This window comes from Arvicanthis niloticus, chromosome 5 (genome assembly GCF_011762505.2).
Source record: "Arvicanthis niloticus isolate mArvNil1 chromosome 5, mArvNil1.pat.X, whole genome shotgun sequence".
NCBI lineage: Eukaryota > Metazoa > Chordata > Mammalia > Rodentia > Muridae > Arvicanthis > Arvicanthis niloticus.
This window is the reverse complement of record NC_047662.1, coordinates 19948374-19966745: the sequence shown is the minus strand read 5'-3', so window position 1 is coordinate 19966745 and position 18372 is coordinate 19948374. Positions and strand designations below refer to the sequence as shown.

Here is an 18372-nt window from a genome sequence, read left to right as displayed (position 1 = left end):
AGGAGATAATGGGTCAGACAAAGCCTAAGAACTTTGGCACTGGACAGGACATCTCCCCAAGACACCTCGCGTTTAATCTGGGCCAGAGGACTGCATCACATCTGGCTACAGTGGCGAAAGGCTGACTGGTGTCTCCTGAGGTTAAGTAGTTCACCCAAGCCCTGGACAGCCAGATAGGCTAGACAGCCTCCCAGCTGCTTGAGCCAACCCATAATACAGACCAACAACAATGCAGGCCACTGCCAGCCTGAGCTAAGAAGAAAGCTGCTGGCAAGAGGAACAAACATCCCTGATAAGAGAACACCTGCCTTTTGAGTGGGCTCAATACTGTCACTATCTTGGTAGGAAATAGGAATGCTTAGCTGGGGGCAATGATACATTATAGACTCAATGGAACTAGTGGTTTTCCTGCCTTGTGACCACAGGTGAAGGTCCCTTGTTGCATCGGAGGCAGGCAGGTGGGGTATCTGGGTCATAGAAAGACACAGGTTAGGTCAAAGACAAAGACCCTGGCTGAGATGGTGGAAGCTATCAGAGCCAATGATAACAACAGAAATGATGAGATATGTTGCCATTGGTAAAGTAAAGGACAAAGAATTGTCACCAAAATGGGTTAATTGTACACTGCTGAGTTTTCTGTACATACATATAACTTACAAATTGCCCTTCAAGGACTGAAAAGATGGCTCAGTAATTGAGAGCATTTGTTTATGTAAAGGACCTGGGTGTAATTCCCAGCACCCACATGGCAGCTCACATAACTCCAATTCTAGGGGATCCAACATGTTTTTCATAAATGCAAGCAAAACATTCATAGACACAAAATGAAATATTAAAAATATGTAGTTGCTCTCTTTTGGGAGGGGGTGTGTGATTCACAACAGGGTTTCTCTGTGTAGCCCTGGCTGTCCTGGAATTGACTATGTAGACCAGGCCAGCCTTGAACTCAGAGATCTGCCTGCCTCTGCCTCCTAAGTGCTGGGATTAAAGGTGTGTGCCACCACTGCCTGGCTTTAGATGTTCTTTAAATTAAAAACAAACAAACAAACAAACAAAAAACCAACAAGCTTGGACCAGCAAATGGCACAGAAGTAAAAGAAGAAAAAGAATAAAAACAGCTTATCCCTGAGTTTCACAGTAGAAGGAGAATGTTGTTCTCTGACTACTGGCAGGGAATAACCACATAACCACTGCCCCTTTCTCTCTCACACACACATACAATAATAGTAATGACTATAATTTTTAAAAAAGATTATTTTATATATGTGAGTATACTGCTGCTGTCTTCAGACATACCAGAAGAGGGCATCAGATCCCATTACAGATGGTTGTGAGCCACCATGTGGTTGCTGGGAACTGAACTCAGAACCTCCGAAGGAACAGTCAGTGCTCTTATCCACTGAGCCATCTCTCCAGTCCCCTGACGATATTTTTGTTTGTTTGTTTGTTTTGGTTTTTTGAGACAGGATTTCTGTGTAGCTCTGGCTGTCCTGGAACTCACTCTGTAGACCAGGCTGGCCTCGAACTCAGAAATCCGCCTGCCTCTGCCTCCCAAGTGCTGGGATTAAAGGCGTGCGACACCACTGCCCAGCTGATGATATTTTTAAAATATACTTTGCAATGCAAATATTTCTATGTTGATGTGCTCACATCCTCTGAAACCTGAGTTTCCGGTAGTTGTGAGCAGACATGAGGATGCTGAGAAGTGAACTCCCTGCAAGAGCAGTAATTGTTCTCAATCACTGAGCCATCTCTCCAGGTCCCTAGTGTTAACTTCTAATATTAATTCTTACAACTTCAGAGAGTTTGGCAGTAAGTTGCCAGGAAGTCTGATGTGGAAATCAAGAAGCCCAAGTACACAAACAGTCCCATGCCATCTGAAGTCTCATCTTCAGTTTCATGGCATTACAACTTTGTTGAGCAGTTAAAAGATAGAACCTACACTCTCCTTAAACTCACAACTGATGATAGAAATGAACGATAAGTATAAAAAAAGAGTCCTACAGATACTTAGAATTATAAATTACTTCAAATGTTTCCTATGGTCCAGAACTGTTTCTAGACACTAAAAAAGGAAAACTAGTCTCTTGGCCATGTTTTAAAGGTATTTAAAAATGTCATGGGGTTAGCTGGAAGGGTGGTAAAGCATGTGGAAGAACTTGGGGTCCATCCCTAGCATCACACACACAAAAATAGGCATGAAAATATCTTTCTATGTTATATAAACTAGTAAGCATACACTCAATGGCTTCCAGTTCCTTAAACATGAACCAGCCCTGTGACCCAGAAACTCATTCGTCAGTGCCATGGACTCTCATAGGACTGCTGGGTCGGCCTACTCTCCTGCATATTTTGTTTAACCATCTGTCAAATGGTAACTCAAATCTACACCTGAATATTCTCCCCTCCCTTTTTTCCTCTTGCCTCCCTACCTCCCCTCTCTCTGTTGTTTTGTTTGATTGTTTGTTTGTTTGTTTGTTTGTTTTTTGAGACAGGTTTCTTTGTGTAGCCCTGGCTGTCCTGGAACTCACTCTGAGGACCAGGCTGGCCTGCTTCTGCCTCCCAAGTACTGGGATTAAAGACTTGTGCCACAGGGCTGGAGAGATAGCTCAGTGGTTAAGAGCCCTGACTTTTCTTCTAGAGGTCCTGAGTTCAATTCCCAACAACTACATGGTGGCTCACGACCATCTGTGATGGGATCTGATGCTTCTTCTGGTATGTCTGAAGACAGCTACAATGTACTCATAAATAAAAGAAATAAATCTTTTTTGTTTGTTTGTTTGTTTGTTTTTGAGACAGGGTTTCTCTGTGTAGTCCTGGCTGTCCTGGAACTCCCTCTGTAGACCACGCTGGCCTCGAACTCAGAAATCTGCCTGCCTCTGCCTCCCAAGTGCTGGGATTAAAGGCATGCGCCACCATCGCCCGGCAAGAAATAAATCTTAAAAGAAAAAAAAAAAAAAAAAAAAAGGTTTGTGCCACAACTGCCTGTCCTAAATCTACACCCCAGTTCTGGATCCTACCTCTCTTTGTCTTTCAATATAAGAAATTTTGAGTTTCGTTTTTGTAATTTTACTTTTAATTCCATGTATATGCCTGTGTTTGAGTGCAGGTATGTGCATGTGAATACAATGTCGGAGAACAAGAGGACATTGGACTCCTTGGAGCTAGAGGTATAGGCAGCTGTGTTCTGCCCAAAGTAGTTTCTGGGAACCAAACTTGGGTCTCTCTTCAGCCCTGTTTTGTTTTGCTTGTTTGCTGAAACAGTCTCATGTACTCATGTGTCCAAGGTTGGCCTCAAACTCACATCATGGCCACGGATGACCCTGAACTTCTTGTCAATCTCTGCCTCCAGTTCCCAAGTGCTATAATTATAGGTGTGCACCAGCACACTCAGTGTATGATGTGCTGGAAGACCTAAGTCAGGCTGATGTAACTGAGCTACAGCCACATCCTGATAGAATCATCTTTGGAGCTGTCCCTGTAATCTGGCTGGATGAGTGTGATCATTATCCCCAGGTGGAAAACCAACAGTACTACCAAATTACCAAATGCTCTCAGTCCAAAGGCACCCAAGGCATGGCAGAATCCCAAGTTAGCCAGTAACACTGCTTCAATAACAGGACAACATTGTCCTCAGAACAGCAGCCTGAATAATTTCTGATATCCTAATCATCTGAAAGTAAGGCAGTAGAGAAATAGTCTTTGATTACTGTTTTTTGTTGTTGTTGTTGTTTTGTTTTGTTTTGTTTTTTGCCAGTTCTGAAATTTCCAGGTCAGGGGTGAGGGTGGGGTCACTTTCAGAACTTTGATTTGATATTCCTTGACAATTACTTTTTGCCAAATCTCAGTTTAGAAGTAAAGACAAAGTTAAATATGAATGGTAAACACTGCCACATCCTAGACTTTCCTCAGGTTCCCTTTTCAGAAAGGTCTCTTTTAAAATGGAGAGATGGGCTAATTAACAAAGCTGATTTTCCCCTAGACCCAGTCTTGAATTCTACCAAGTTGTGTCAGCCTTCTGAGTTCAAGAGTTTACAAGAGCTGCCTGGCTCAGTTGCCCTCAGCCTCACTACATCACCCCTTACCCTTAAAAGGCAGAAGAAAAAGCATACCCTTATTAGTCCCTGTCCTCCAGTATGCTAAAGATCCTGAGATTTCTGTCAAATTAAAGGTGATGTCATCCCAAGGGCATTTCAAGACACATCTTTTCAACCATGAGAAGAAAATATGATTGAATACATTTTTACATACATGGCTCTTTATATAACTTATGGCTAATTTGATGATATTCTGTTTCTCCAAATGACATTTACTTGCTAATAATTATAAAATGTTGTGAATAAAATTTAGAGCATAACTGCAGAATAATTTCTAAAATTATAATACTTTTGATAGCATCATATACTTCTATTAAAGTTGCCAGTGAAATTAAGAAAAAAATATATGCTATTACTTGGCTTAGGCATGGGGAACCTTTAAAACTAGAGCATAACTACAAGATTCTTCCCTCTCTCTAGTCCCACCAGTGTCCTTTACAGCCATTTCTCCAGGGCTCCACTGGTAACATGCTCCATCTATGGATTCACCATCTATAATTAGGAGGAGGAGTGGTGAACATTCTTCCTCCCAGGAGCAGTGCACCTTCCATTGTCACTAGCTACTTTTCTGGAGTACACATAATTACCACAGGCTAGCCATCCATCCTTAGTCCCTGACCTTTTCCTTAGCCAAACTAATGTTCTGCTGGTAGCCATCTGTCCCAATCCAGGCTTCCTTGTCTTCTCATAATGGCAACTATGAATCACCTTTCATTCTCAATGCATGGCATCTGTCCTGCCACCCTTTTTGCCTTCTCTGTTACGCAGCACTGCCAGAATGACTGGTCTACCCCTTCATCTGATTTACTGAAGTATCTCACTGGCCAGCTGTAACTGCAGTCTTGCTGTTCATTTACAGCAGAGCAGTATCAGTATCATATGTGAACTTTCTGGAAAAGCAGACTTCAGCATCCAGTCAGACCTTTTTAACCTAACCCTGTACTTTCACAGCTCCCTGGCTTGTGCATATGTTAACACTTCAGAAACACTGGCAACATAGCATGGTATCTCCTCTGGAACTCAGGTTGAAACTTCAACTTTAAATTCACCTATTGATGGTAGTTGGAGATGGAGCCTTAGAGGTAACGGGGATTAGAAAAGGCCATTAGGGTGAAGCCTTAGTGAAGACTCCTGGCTTCATAAACACAAGAGGGGCTGCAGAGTAGGCTAAGTGTGAAGAGCACTTGCTGCTCCAGAAGAGGATGGCAGCTCCTTCTCAGCACCCACATGGGTAGTTCACAGTCATCTCTAACTCTAGCGCCAGGGGCACCTGCACTGCTTGCACAGACACACACATTATACCACTACATCTTTAACAAAAGAGGAGTAACAGCAGCAACAGGCAGGCACAGCAGCACATGTCTGTAACCACAGATACTCAGACGGCCAGGGCAAGAGCTTGCATGTGCAAAAACAACCTGGAAAACCTATCAAGACCTCATCAAAGAAAGGAAAAGACACCTCCAGGAACTTAAGACATCACATATTTATTTCTAGGCTAGGTGTAGTAGTAAATGCTTTTAACCCTAGTGTTCCAGAGACAGCTAAGAATCTCTCTGAGTTCAAGGACAGCCTGGTCTACAGAGTGAGTTTCAGGACAGTCAGGGCTACACAGAGAAACCCTGTCTCGAAAAGACAAAAAACAAAAACAAGCAAAGGAAATTATACATTCACTTATATAATATTCATTTATACACTGAGATGGGATCTCTAGCATAGGCTGGTCTAAAACTTCCTATGTACCTGAGGATGATGTTAACTTCTTATCTTCCTGTTTCTACCTTCTTTTTTTCCATTATTTATTCACTTTACATCCCAATCGTACCCCCTCACCCTGCCATTTCTACCTTCTCAGTGTTGGGATTGCAGGCATGTATCAGAGCCTGATTTATGCAGTGCTAAGGATCAAGCCCAGAGCTTCCTGAATGCCAGACAAGCACTCTACCAACTGAGCAACATCCCCAGGCCAAGAAACACATTTCTAAATAAATTACAGTCTCAAGTATTCAGTTACACACACATACACACACACGGACCGAGAGAGAGAAAGACAGGCAGGCAGGCAGACTTAAGAAAGCTAGTGCATCACTGAGGCAAGAGGATGACAAGTTTTATCCCAACCTGGGGAATTCCGGAGACTTAGCTAGATCCTGTCTCAAAAAGAAAACCCAACTTACCCATACCTGCCAAAAAGAAAAATGAACTGAGTCAAGAGATTGTCATGATTTTTCAGAAGAGACTGTCCACAAAGATAACCAACTCTGCTCCAGACTGTTAACCAGCTTCATCAAGAAACACTGAAGCTGGGCTGGAGAGATGGCTCAGTGATTAAGAGCACTGACTGCTCTCCCAGAGGTCTTGAGTTCAATTCCCAGCAACCACATGGTGGCTCACAACATCTGTAATGGGATCTGATGCCCTCTTCTGGTGTGCATGAAGACAGCTACAGCGTATTCATATACATAAAATAAATAATTCTTTAAAAAAAAAAAAACCACAGAAGCTGTCCCATTTCTCCACCTAAGTAAACTACCCAAAGCACATCTATTCCTGCTCATCCTCCAGCCCATAGCATAATCACCATTCCACTTCCTCAAAAAAGCTCCCACTCAGGTGGTGGGGCAACACGCCTTTAAGAGGCAGAGGCAAGCAGATCTCTGAGTTTAAGTCCAGTGTGGCCTACATAAAAAGTTCCAGGCCAGCCATAACTACATAGTGAAGACCTGTCTCAAAAAAAATAAAATAAAACAGAAAGAGAATCACTAAAATAAACTTTTAAAAGTTTAGGGGTATGATACATTTGAAGAGCTGAACAGATCACAAAACTATCAAGAACGGATACTGTGACCTAATTCAAGCAGAGACTTTGAAATTCTAGAATTTCTGCTTCAAAACCACTTTGGAGTATGTGTGTATGCATGTTACATGTGTGTAGATACCTGTGCACACATGGAGGCAGAGGATGCCTGGTGTGCCGCTCTAGCTGCCTTACTGTCTTGAGACGGAGTCTTTCACTGAACCCACAGCAGTCAGTAAGCCCCGGTAAGCCTCCTGTTTCAACACCCCAAGGCTTTAGGGTTACAGACAGTTGTGACCACACCTGGCTTTTAAGCAGGTGGGAGTGCTTAAACTCAGGGCCTCAGGCTACACAAGTACCTCTACCCACTGAGCATAGCCTTACTGCTAAAACCCTTCAACAGTAGGGAATTTTAATAGCATAAACTATATGGGGTTGGGATAAAAAGAAAAGAAGTGACATACAACACACAACCGCTTTTAAAAAAATTACTGAGGCAGCAACACACACAATGAAAATTTTAAATAATTTTACAATTGTGTTGATATTGTATAGCAGAAGCAATCCACTTACTTATAAGTAAATCTACTATTCCGCAGACACAATAATCTACTTAATCACACTCTGCCTGCATTTATATCACACTTGTCAGTTTCATAAACCTGTGCCTATTAACTATCTCATTTTTTCCTAACTGTGAAGTAGGCAGGACAAACATTATTTTTTACAGGAAAGAAACCTGAATAACAGGAAGGGAACTAACAGGTTAGGGCACTACTAAAAAAGTATAGAAAGCAGAAAACTATTCAATCTGCATGGCTGTGGCTAAAATGAATACCAGAAAGACCTATGTCAAAAGTGAACAGGCCGGTGGTGGTGGTGGCGCATTGCCTTTAATCCCAGCACTTGGGAGGCAGAGGCAGGCGGATTTCTGAGTTCGAGGCCAGCCTCGTCTACAGAGTGAGTTCCAGGACAGCCAGGACTATACAGAGAAACCTTGTCTCGAAAAACCAAAAAAAAGTGAGCATATAGGGTTGGAGAGATGGCTCAGTGGTAAGAGATCTTACTGTTGTTGCAGAGGACCTGGGTTCGGTTCCCAGCACCCACATGGTGGTTCCCAATTATCTCTAACTTTAGTTTTAGGAAATCTAATGTCCTTTTCTAAACCCTGCAGGCACCAAACCCACACATGGTGCAAATACATATGCAGGCAAAATACACATAGAAATCAATAAATCTAATACAAATTTTTTTTTTTTTTTTTTTTTTTTTTTTTTTTTTTTTTTTTTTTTTTTTTTTTTGGTTTTTCGAGACAGGGTTTCTCTGTGTAGTCCTGGCTGTCCCGGAACTCACTCTGTAGACCAGGCTGGCCTCGAACTCAGAAATCCACCTGCCTCTGCCTCCCAAGTGCTGGGATTAAAGGCGTGCGCCACCACCGCCCAGCACAATTTTTTTTTTTTTTTTTTTTTTTTTTAAGAGAACAAAGTTTTGGATTTTTTTTTCCTTAGACACAGTTTCTCCATGTAGCTCAGCTAGAACCAAGTTTTTTTTTTTTAAATGAATAAATATGCTTTATTCAAGATAAAAACTCAGATCTTAAATAAATTTCCAGTTGATAAATTGTAACCACTCTATAAAATTATAGAAAATAATTAAAATTAAAGGTTCTTTATAAAATGTAACTGTCATAAAAAATGAGTTTAATAGCCATCTTTTTTTTTTTTTGAGGTAGGATTTTACTATGTAGTCCTGGCTAGCCTAAAACTCCCATAATTGCCTTCCTAGGTCTCCTGACTTCTAGGAATCAATAAATGCACTAAAGGCCCAGCTAATATGGTTATTGTGTCAGAGAAAAGTGTCACTTAAAAAGAAGAGTTGGGGGGCTAGAGAGATATCTCAGAGGTTAATTAAGAACACTGACTACTCTGCCAGAAGTTCTGAGTTCAATTTCCAGCAACCACATGGTGATTCACAACTTCCATGTCTCCAGCTCCAAGGAAGCTGACATCTTCTAGTCCCCTCAGCCAGCAGGCACATGTGTGGTATTCATGCAGGGATGCAGGAAAACATATAAAATAAATGTAAAAAAAGTTTAAAATACAGAACTTTTTAAAAAGTTTTATTCTATGTATTTGGATACTTTGCCTGCAAGTATGTGTGTGAACCAGGTACATGCCCATAGAAACCAGGAAAGGCCACCAGATCTCCTAGAACTGTGATGGGAATTGAACCCTAGGCCTCTGGAACCACCCAGTTCCCTCACCCGCTGAGCCATTTCTTAGCCCCAGAACCTCTTTTTAAAATAAAGTCAGGTGAGCAATAAACCACAAGCAGCACCTTGCTAAACTCAAAACAGAAAACAATTCATCATGTGTGAGACAGCCTTGTCTCAAAATCTCTCATTTGAGATAGAAATCCTTTAAAAAAAAAAAAAGATTTATTTCATTTGATGTGTATGAGTCTTTTTATTTGTTTGTTTCTGAGACAAGGTTTCTCTGCATAGCCCTGGCTGTCCGGGAACTCACTACATAGACCAGGCTGACCTGGAACTTCAGACCCACCTTCCTCTGTCTCCCAAGTGCTAGGACTAAAGGCATGCACTGCCACTGACAACTGTATGAGTCTTTTGTCTATGTGTACAACTATGCAACCTGTGTGCCCGATACCTACTGAGAGCAGAAGAGGGCATCGGATCACCTAGAACTAGAGTAACTTGATGGTTGTGAGCCACCATGTGGTTCTGAAGACCCAACACAGGTCCTGTGCAAGAACAGCCAATGCTTTTAACCATGGTGCCATCTCTCCAGCCTGAGATGGCAGTTCTTGCTCTGACCACCACCGTGGCATTCATTCCCTCTGGTGTTCAAGTGTTCTCCCTGTAGGACAGGCCAGTGCACCAGTGACATGAACCTTCTAAGATGGGTGAGTTCCACCACTTCAGTTCACTGTATGCAAAGCCTCTGACTTCCCACAGGAGATGGCAGTGAGGGGCACACCACTTCTGAATTTATAATCCTAGCACTCAAAGTGAGTATAATGTCCTTAATGGCAGCTAGGAAACTAGAAAGGAATGAAGACAATGTCATGGGAGGACCTTGGTAGTATAACGTGTCTGATGGTAGTATAAGGTAAGGTCTGATGAACTGAGACCCACTTGATGTCAGGTCATTTTCAAGCTAAAGAGCCTCCAAAAATTATCCTAAAGGTTGTCAAGCCTGTCTTAGTTTCCACTGCCAGGACACATGAGCCTAAAGGCAAGGTCCTGAGGAAGCAGTCATCTAAAGGTCTGAAGAAATCCATGACGAAAAGCCTAGCAAAGGTGTGCGTGCTCTTGCCTGTGTGCACTTGAGCCACTTGGTACACAGCCAAGTTTTTCTTCAGAACCCAACTCTTGAAAACTGTCCAAGTAAAATAATTACACCCAAACTGAGTAAGCCCAGAGAACAATCAGTATAGAATGCCTCACTTTTTATATAAATATATATATATATATATATATATATATATATATATGCTCAATTACAGTATTTCACCTAACAAGGTTTGTGGGGGTTTATGTTTGATTTTATTTTGTATGTGTGCATACACAGTGATGCATACACAGTGATGGAGGTCACAGGACAACTGTGAAGTTAGTTCTCTCCTTCTACCAAGTGAGTCCTGAGACTGAAGTCAAGTTGTGTGGGGCTTGGTGGCAGATGCCTGCACCTTCTGAACCCATATTGCTGGCCTTATGTTGCTGAGATTTTTGCCTGATCCTCTAGACTCCACAAGATGTTAGCAGCCTAGAAAATAAAAGCACACACCGAGAGACACACAGACACACAAACCCAGTGGGCAAGTCTGAGAGAAATGGCCCTAGAAAAAGCCTCTGGAAATGTTCAGAGAACACCAAGTAAGTCCATAGCAGAGAGGGTACATAGTAAGAATAAGAAATTAGTAGAAGTATCAAGTTTCTAAACCCACAGTTAAATCAATCTCCAGACTGTGGAGGTTCAAAAGAAGGGCCCTAAGCAATCATGACAGAAACAAAGGGAATACCGCTCCTACAACAGGAAAGGTTTTGCAAATAAGCTGAACTGAATCATGTCCCCTCCTCTACTCCTCAACCCAGCAGCAACAACTTGAAGGGCTTTTCTTTTGTTGGGGGGCGGGGGAGGGGGGAGGAGTGAGGAGGGCTATGGGGAGGGTGTTTTGCCTGTACTTATGTCTGTACAACCACATATGCCTGCTGCTGCTCAGAGGCCAGAGAGAGCACTGGATCCCCTGGCACTGAAGTTACAAATGGTTATGAACTACCATGTTGGTACTGAGAATCAAACCCGGGTCCTCTGTCAAGAGTAACCAGAACTCTGAGCCATCTCTCCAGGCCATTGAATGGCTTTTCAAAACACCTAAAAAAACTAACCTACCGAAACTAAGACAGTAAGAATCATACTGGAAACTAGAGGAAAGTTGTTTATTTTCCTTCTAAATATTCCACAGGCAAAAAATTAAAACACAAACACTTGAATGTGACAAACTCTTTAACTGTAGTTTATAGAAATAATGAACCTAAGTTTTTATCTGAACACTGATTTATTCATTACACTCACCCCTTCCCAATGGGCCTCTAAAACATACAGAGCCTTTATGACAGGTCCAGCCTGTTGAAGTCTATGTCTACCAAGATTACAGAAATGCTTGCAGGCTGTGAGATTGCGACACTGGAATCTGGAGTTCCAGTTGCAGAACACATGTACAATCAGGGCAGCCAGCCTCCAGTGACTTTAATAAACATAGCCCAAAGGAATCTAAAGCCAGGCTTAGAAAACATCATTAAAGAGGCAGGAACAACAACCCGAATGAATCCTCCAGAGACAGCCCTGTGTAGACAAGGGTCTGGGAAAGGAAACTGGAAAGGGATGGTTTCTAACAGCCACTCTGGAGGAGCCTGGAAGACCAGGGGACTATTCATGAAAAACAGGTAAGAAAGTCTCATGTAGGGCAGTCCTAAAGTCCTATGCTGTCAGGTCCAGAACTGCACTGTAAGCTTCAGGCATCACTTCAAGTGGAACCCCATACAGGAAGTGTTGTAAGTTCACAATGAAGAGGTGAGAGCTTCACCTACCAGAAACAGAGACAGAAAACCATTTCCTGAAACTGGACATGCACATGTGAATTAAAATTCTTATTCTACTTTACTCTTTTAAGTAACAATTTTAAATATAGAGGCTTGAAACATAATTTAATATGTTTCTGTCCACATCTTATAATTAACACATTTTTACCTAAATACCTTGCTCTTTTAAAGTCTTAGAAGGAAGAGAGGGGAGTGTGGTAGGGGAGAACTAGGGAGAACTATGCAGAGCCGGAGTTGGACACCACACGACAGGCAGCCCACCTCCCCAGGAGAACCAGCACCTGTAATGAGACTGCTCAGCAGCAAGCCCAGTGCACTGCCCGTGTGAGGGCAGCAGGAGGAGGGACTCACAGCCAGGAAGTCCAGGAACTTCATGTGTAGTAATCATGGAGTTCTCATTGTTAGTAATTTGCTTTCATAATTTTCAAGTCTACCTCATTTCAGATGGAAAGCACTCTCTCTTTCAGTGGCAACTGTCTATTTCATAAAGTAGCACAGGGAGAAGTCAGGTGAACAACCACAACAGAAAGTTAGTCTGCTCCAACAGAAATATTTTTACTTGGACAGAACCCCAGGTTCTCTGAAGCCTCTAAGCCACTGTACAAATTAAGAGTATTACTAAGACCTACTAGACAGTGAGTCCCCGAAGGTGGAGACCTATGTCTTATCCTATAGCTGCCACAGCTCCACAAGGGAGGTTTTCAATAAACAGAACATATTAGCTTATATTTATGTATTTATCCATTTAACACCTGAATACTGACTGCCTACCTCTTAAGAGTCTGTGGTGGCTCAGCTATTTTTTTTTAAAAATTACACTTAATGGCAGCTCTTAGTAAAAACACCATTCCTGTTTCCTTCCTCTTAATCCTAACTATTAACTTGATTGGAATAACATTTTCAGAGAATATTTGCATCTTTTTGTTTGTTTGTTTGTTTTTTGTTTTGTTTTTGTTTTTCGAGACAGGGTTTCTCTGTATAGCCCTGGCTGGCCTCGAACTCAGAAATCCACCTGCCTCTGCCTCCCAAGTGCTGGGATTAAAGGCGTGCGCCACCACCGCCCGGCAAATATTTGCATCTTTAGGTGATGGATATGTTTGTGTATGTAGTACTGTACATATATAATACATATACACAGTATATACATATGTGTATGTACATTATATATATTTATTTTTTTAAAGAGGTATGAAAGGCCATTAGATTTGATCCAACCAAAACGCCAAAGTTGACTAATCATAACACGGGGCCACTTGCTACTTAAAGCTTTAGCTTTAAAACAATGGTTCTCAATCTTCCTAGTGCTGTGACCCTTTAATACAGTTCCTCATGTATATGTGTATTATATATGTGTGTGTACTTTATATATATGTGTGTGTATATAAACACACTACACACACACACACACACACATATATATGTATATATGTACATATATACAGCATTAATACCTCAGGTTAACACTCTAGCATCCTGGCCATCAAACAGAATTCCAACAGAGCTATGATACTGACAATGAGTGATCTCCTCTGACAATCACCTCAGTAATAGCTGCCCATGATTAAAGCACCAGGATTTCTAAAGCAGCGGTTCTCAATATGTGGGTTGCAACCCCTTTGGGTGTTACAGGGGTGCCCTAAGACCATCAACGTCAGAAAACATGATATTTACATTATGATTCATAATAGTAGCAAAATTACAGTTATGAAGTAGCAACAAAAATAACTTTATGGTTAGGGGTTCACAACATGAGAAACTGTATTGAAGGGTCTCAGCACTAGGAAGGTTGAGAGCCATTGTTTTTAAGCAACACCGAGCAGCTAGTGGCCCCATGTTATGATTAGTCAACATTGGGTTTTGGTTAGATCAACTCTAACAGCCTTTCATGCCATCTTAAAGAATAGACTGTAATGGCAATAATATGGTAAACAATGTCTGAATAACTCATTGGAATTTATAAGGAGTTCCACAAACTATATTTATATACGCATATGTGTATATATATGCACACGTGTATATATATATATGTGTATACACACACTACACACACACACACACACACACACGTAGTCCTCAAAGGTCATTTAAGAGATGGGAGAAGTGAGCTTCAAAGCAGGAGATGCTCTAGACTGGTCCAAAGCATCAAGGCTGGGACTTTAGAGTCTGACCCCGGGGTCTCTGGTAGGCTCCAGTCCAGTGCTTTTCATCTTAGCTGCTCTGTCACATATGCCAAAGAAGTGAGCAAACAACATGAACACAGTACTCCACGAAAAAGGTTAGGCTATGAAACAGTAGACTAGACAGTGGATATCAAAACTGTCAACACAGCCCTTGGGGAGAGGGCTCCTTTTTAATGAGATGAAATTGGCCAGATGTTCAGAAACAAAACAGGCAATAGATGGCATGAAAACAGAATTGAATACAGACTTTAATTTGATGATCAACAGAAATTTGATATGTATGAATCCTCAAATGTCCTAATTTATAACTAGCCCACTCATTCTGTTTTCTTAAGAAATATTGGAAGTTTTCCAACACAGTCCTAAAAAACAAATGGGGGGTAAAACACTACATGATTTTCCCATTGCAGTACTCCATAACACTAAGAAACAGAGACAGGAGAAATGAAATACTCTTTGCCTCAAACAAGAAAGACAGGTAGACATATATTTATGTTCCTTTATTAATATTTAACAAAGAAAGCCCAACAGAGTTGAGAGCAGACAGAATTGGGAGCTGAAGCACCATTTAGTTTTTTGAAGTTTTACACATGAAACTGAATGACGGACATATTTACTATTAACCTTCGGGGTAAGGAAATTCAAAGTCTAAAATCCATTAGGATAACAATAGATTATTAAAAGAGGAGCTCCAAATCAACTGCCAGGCTGCTAAGGTTCAAGTCATAAACCAGGTGTCTGTTTAAATAGGAAAAAAAAAAAAGCTAAAACACACCAGAGAGCAGGCAAACAACACAGCTGTTTCCAATCTTGTCATGAGGGGGGCTCATCTTATGTGACTGTGAATAGAAATTCAAATACCAGAGTCCTAACCTGCCAACTTTAACACACTCTTTCTATTTTCTATTCTTGCGCTGCTATTAATGGGAAGTTCTTCTAATGTTTTCAATGGCTAAGGAAAAAAAGCCTTCCTTCATTCAAGAATTTATAGTAAGTACGCAGGCTTGCCTCCACCCATTCAATCTGCTGAAAATTTGGGGTTTGCTTTTTCTGTTTTACTTATTGTTACATCTGATTCAGCAACCATGTTCATCAGTTTTACTAACAGCTGTGTTCTGACTGACTGTTGAGCAAATGGTATGCATGCTTGTTGAATGAATGACTATGATCGATGGCTCCTTACATAGGATCTGTCCTAGGATTTGTGACTTCTTATTCCTTTGAAAGAATCCCCCTTCATATTTAGCTAAGTCACCTGCCTGTGGAGGGCAGCCACTTCACACGTGTAAACAGCCACATGTGCAAGGTGTACAGTTATGCTAGCTACAACTTGGCTGTCATCAGCTACCTCCTATATTTCTCCAAGATACACAGCAAGAACTAAACCGTGAGGCGCCAAGAGGACTCCGGTAAAGCCTCTGGCCACACGCTGAGCACTCTCTTTTGTAAACTAATTACTTCGCCACTGAAATAGGCATTCCCAGAAAATAACTGCCACACACAAATTGGGCTTGGGGAAGCTGTGACAGTCACCGAAATGCCCCATGAACCTGTTGTCCTTCTCTCCAGGAAGAGTGGATTCAATTTCTTCTTAAAGGGACACCACTTTCCTTCATGAACAGGGGATTTAAAAAAGAAAAATAAATAAAAATTTAAAGAAAAAGCCCCAAACCTGAGTTGGGAGAGAATCCCTGCTAAAGGTTCTGAGCAATCTATCTGCTTGCAATTGTCAAAATCTTTGCTCAGAACTGAGAGAAGCCTGGGTCTGGAGCGGGGACACGGGCATGATTTGGGGGTATCAGCCTTGGCGCTCCGGGCCGAGGCAGGGATCCCGAGAGGTAGCAAAGGACAGAAGAGTAGCCGGCGTGGCCCCGCCCCGAGCCCGAGGGTCCCGGGTCCCTGGCAGCTCCTAACTTTGGCGGCTCGCTCTCCCCGTCGCACGCGTCCACGAGCCTCGGGCAGCCAACTCCCGAGCCCAGCGTGACCCGGGTTCAGTAGGGGGCCGGGCGCACAGCCTGCTGGGGACCCCCGGGCTTCTGGGCTCCGGGACGCGGGGGTGCCGCCCCTCCCCCCGGCACACCACCGCCAACGGCGGCCCCGTGGCTCCCGCCCGCGCCCGCCGCGCCCTCCGCCTGGCCCTCGCCACACCCCGTGGCCCGGGGCGGACCCTCGGCTGGCTGGCCCGGCGCTCCGCGGGCGGCGCGCCTCAGGAGAGCCCCCGGCGCGGGCATGCGGCCTAGTCGGGGGGTTACATAACGGGGCCGGGCCCCTTCAGAGCGGCGCCCGGGAACCGCTGGCCCACGCCGGGCGCCGCCGCTCACCTGCCGTAGATACCCTCGGTGATCCGGTTCCGCTTCAGGGGGCGGCGGAGCTTACTGCAGTCGGCGTTCCGCCGCTTCATCCTCCCGCTGGGGGGCCGGTGCCCGAGCCGCGCCGCCGCCGCCGCCTCTTACCTCAGCCGCTGCCGCCCGCCCGCCCCGCGTCGGGCCTGAATTCTACCCCTGCGGCCGGTCACACAGACATGGAGCCAGCACCGGGGGGGGGGGGGGCAGGAGGGGGGCGCCGAGCCTCCTCCGCCTTCGGAAACAAAGAAATGACAATTCCGGGGCCCGCCCGCCCCGCACTAGCCAGCCGCCCGCCCCGCCTCCTTTGCCCGGACGGACGACCCACGTAGCCAATCGAAGGCGCCGCCGCGCCGCTCACGGCCAATCCCGGGGCCTGCTGAGGCAACACGGCCCCTTAAGCCCGCCTCTTTGAAGGACAGAAGGACACACCAATCAGGATAAGGCATAGACGCGTGGCTGGGCCTATCAGAAAAGAGTTAAATAGAGGCTTATAAATAGGCCCTATAAATATAACATCCTATATTATGCCTTGTTGCGAAGGTGCGCTTCGCGGTTATTGGGCTGAGTCTCGCTGTGGGGAGGCCCACGTCGGAGTACACCGTGTGGTGCGGCGCCGCGGGCTCCCGCCTGGCGTGTGAGAACCGAACGGCGTGGTGTGCTGCGTGTGGGGACCTTGCGCTGACATGTGCTTCAATCAGCCGCGTCCTTATGTAAGAGGGCGTCCCGGGAGCAGCGCCGCGGCCCCTTCTGAGGGCAGACCAGCATGCAGCCATACCGACCGCGTCAGCCGGGGTACGAATGACAAAGCAAACCCCACACACATACACACACACACCCTGCCAGCTTCCCGCGACGTGGTGACAGCGCGCCGACCAATCGGAGGGGGTGGGGCGGGGCCTGTACCGTTCCGCCCCTGGCTTGCGTCACGAGGGGGGGCGGTACCTCGGGTGCGCGCGACGCCGCGCGGGGCTGCCAGGGGCGTGTGCGGCGGCGTGGCCGGGCTCCACGTCCGCAGGTTTGCGCATGCTGAGGGTTCGGCGTGCGCCTCTCGGCCTCGGAGTCTGTCTGTCACCGTTTGTCCCTTCAGCCCCCTAGCTCTTTGGCTTACAGGTGCGGACAAAACGGCAAAAGACAAGCGAGATGCTCAGCGGGGAAAGGCACTTGCTGCCAAGTCTGATGGCCGAGTTCGAACCCAGAAATCCACGTGGTGGGCTGACGGAACGAACTCCTACAAGTTGCCGCCTGGCCTCCCACACGTGCGCCCACACAAACACAGTTACTAAATAAGTTTCTTTTTTTTCAAGCAGCAAAGAAAGCCGGGTGTGGTGGTGCACCCCTTTGATCCCAGCACTGCAGAGGCAGATAGATGCATGTGGATCGCTGAGCTCGAGACCAGCCTGGTCTACAAAGTGAAGACAGCCAAGGCTGTGACACTACCAACCCTTTCTCGAAAAACAGAAAAATAAATGAAACAAAAAACAAAACTAGGGAAGTGTAGGAAAGTAACCATTGGAGGCGAGCCGCTGGTGGGTCGTGACTACTGGTTGCATTTTATTTTATGTCTCCCACAATTTTCTTGGCTTGGCTGACATTACTATAAAGTAGACTAGAGCTCATACTAGACGTTTGATTTCGTTTCACGCGTGGTTATAACCCTTTATGAAGATTTCTTTAAGAGGTTACAGAAAGTCCTAGTAAGTAGCATTGCCACCTTATCCCCTCAGTAACTGGAGCCCTAGTCATCTAGCATACTTTTCCTTTTTTATATTCGCAGTAACTAGGTGCTATCTTGGTTTGCCCTGGGACCACATGCATCTTTCCCAGCCTGCGG

The 18372-nt window shown here is 44.4% G+C and overlaps 2 protein-coding genes across 3 annotated transcripts in view; one reads left to right on the top strand and one right to left on the bottom strand.

Moving 5' to 3' along the window:
- Maco1 (macoilin 1) overlaps window positions 1–16877 on the bottom strand; it is a 61125-nt gene extending 44248 nt beyond the window's left edge. Inside the window, exon 1 of the mRNA XM_034502346.2 lies at window positions 16518–16877. Coding sequence (XP_034358237.1) covers window positions 16518–16597 — 80 coding nt within the window. The 5' untranslated portion in view covers window positions 16598–16877. The remainder of the gene's footprint in view (window positions 1–16517) is intronic.
- Window positions 16878–17068: 191 nt separating this feature from the next.
- The window catches only part of Rhce (Rh blood group CcEe antigens), a 44613-nt gene continuing 43309 nt past the window's right edge, over window positions 17069–18372 (top strand). For both annotated transcript variants that reach the window (XM_076933990.1, XM_076933989.1), the window contains exon 1: window positions 17069–17333. The gene's annotated coding sequence lies outside the window, so the exon portion shown is untranslated. The remainder of the gene's footprint in view (window positions 17334–18372) is intronic.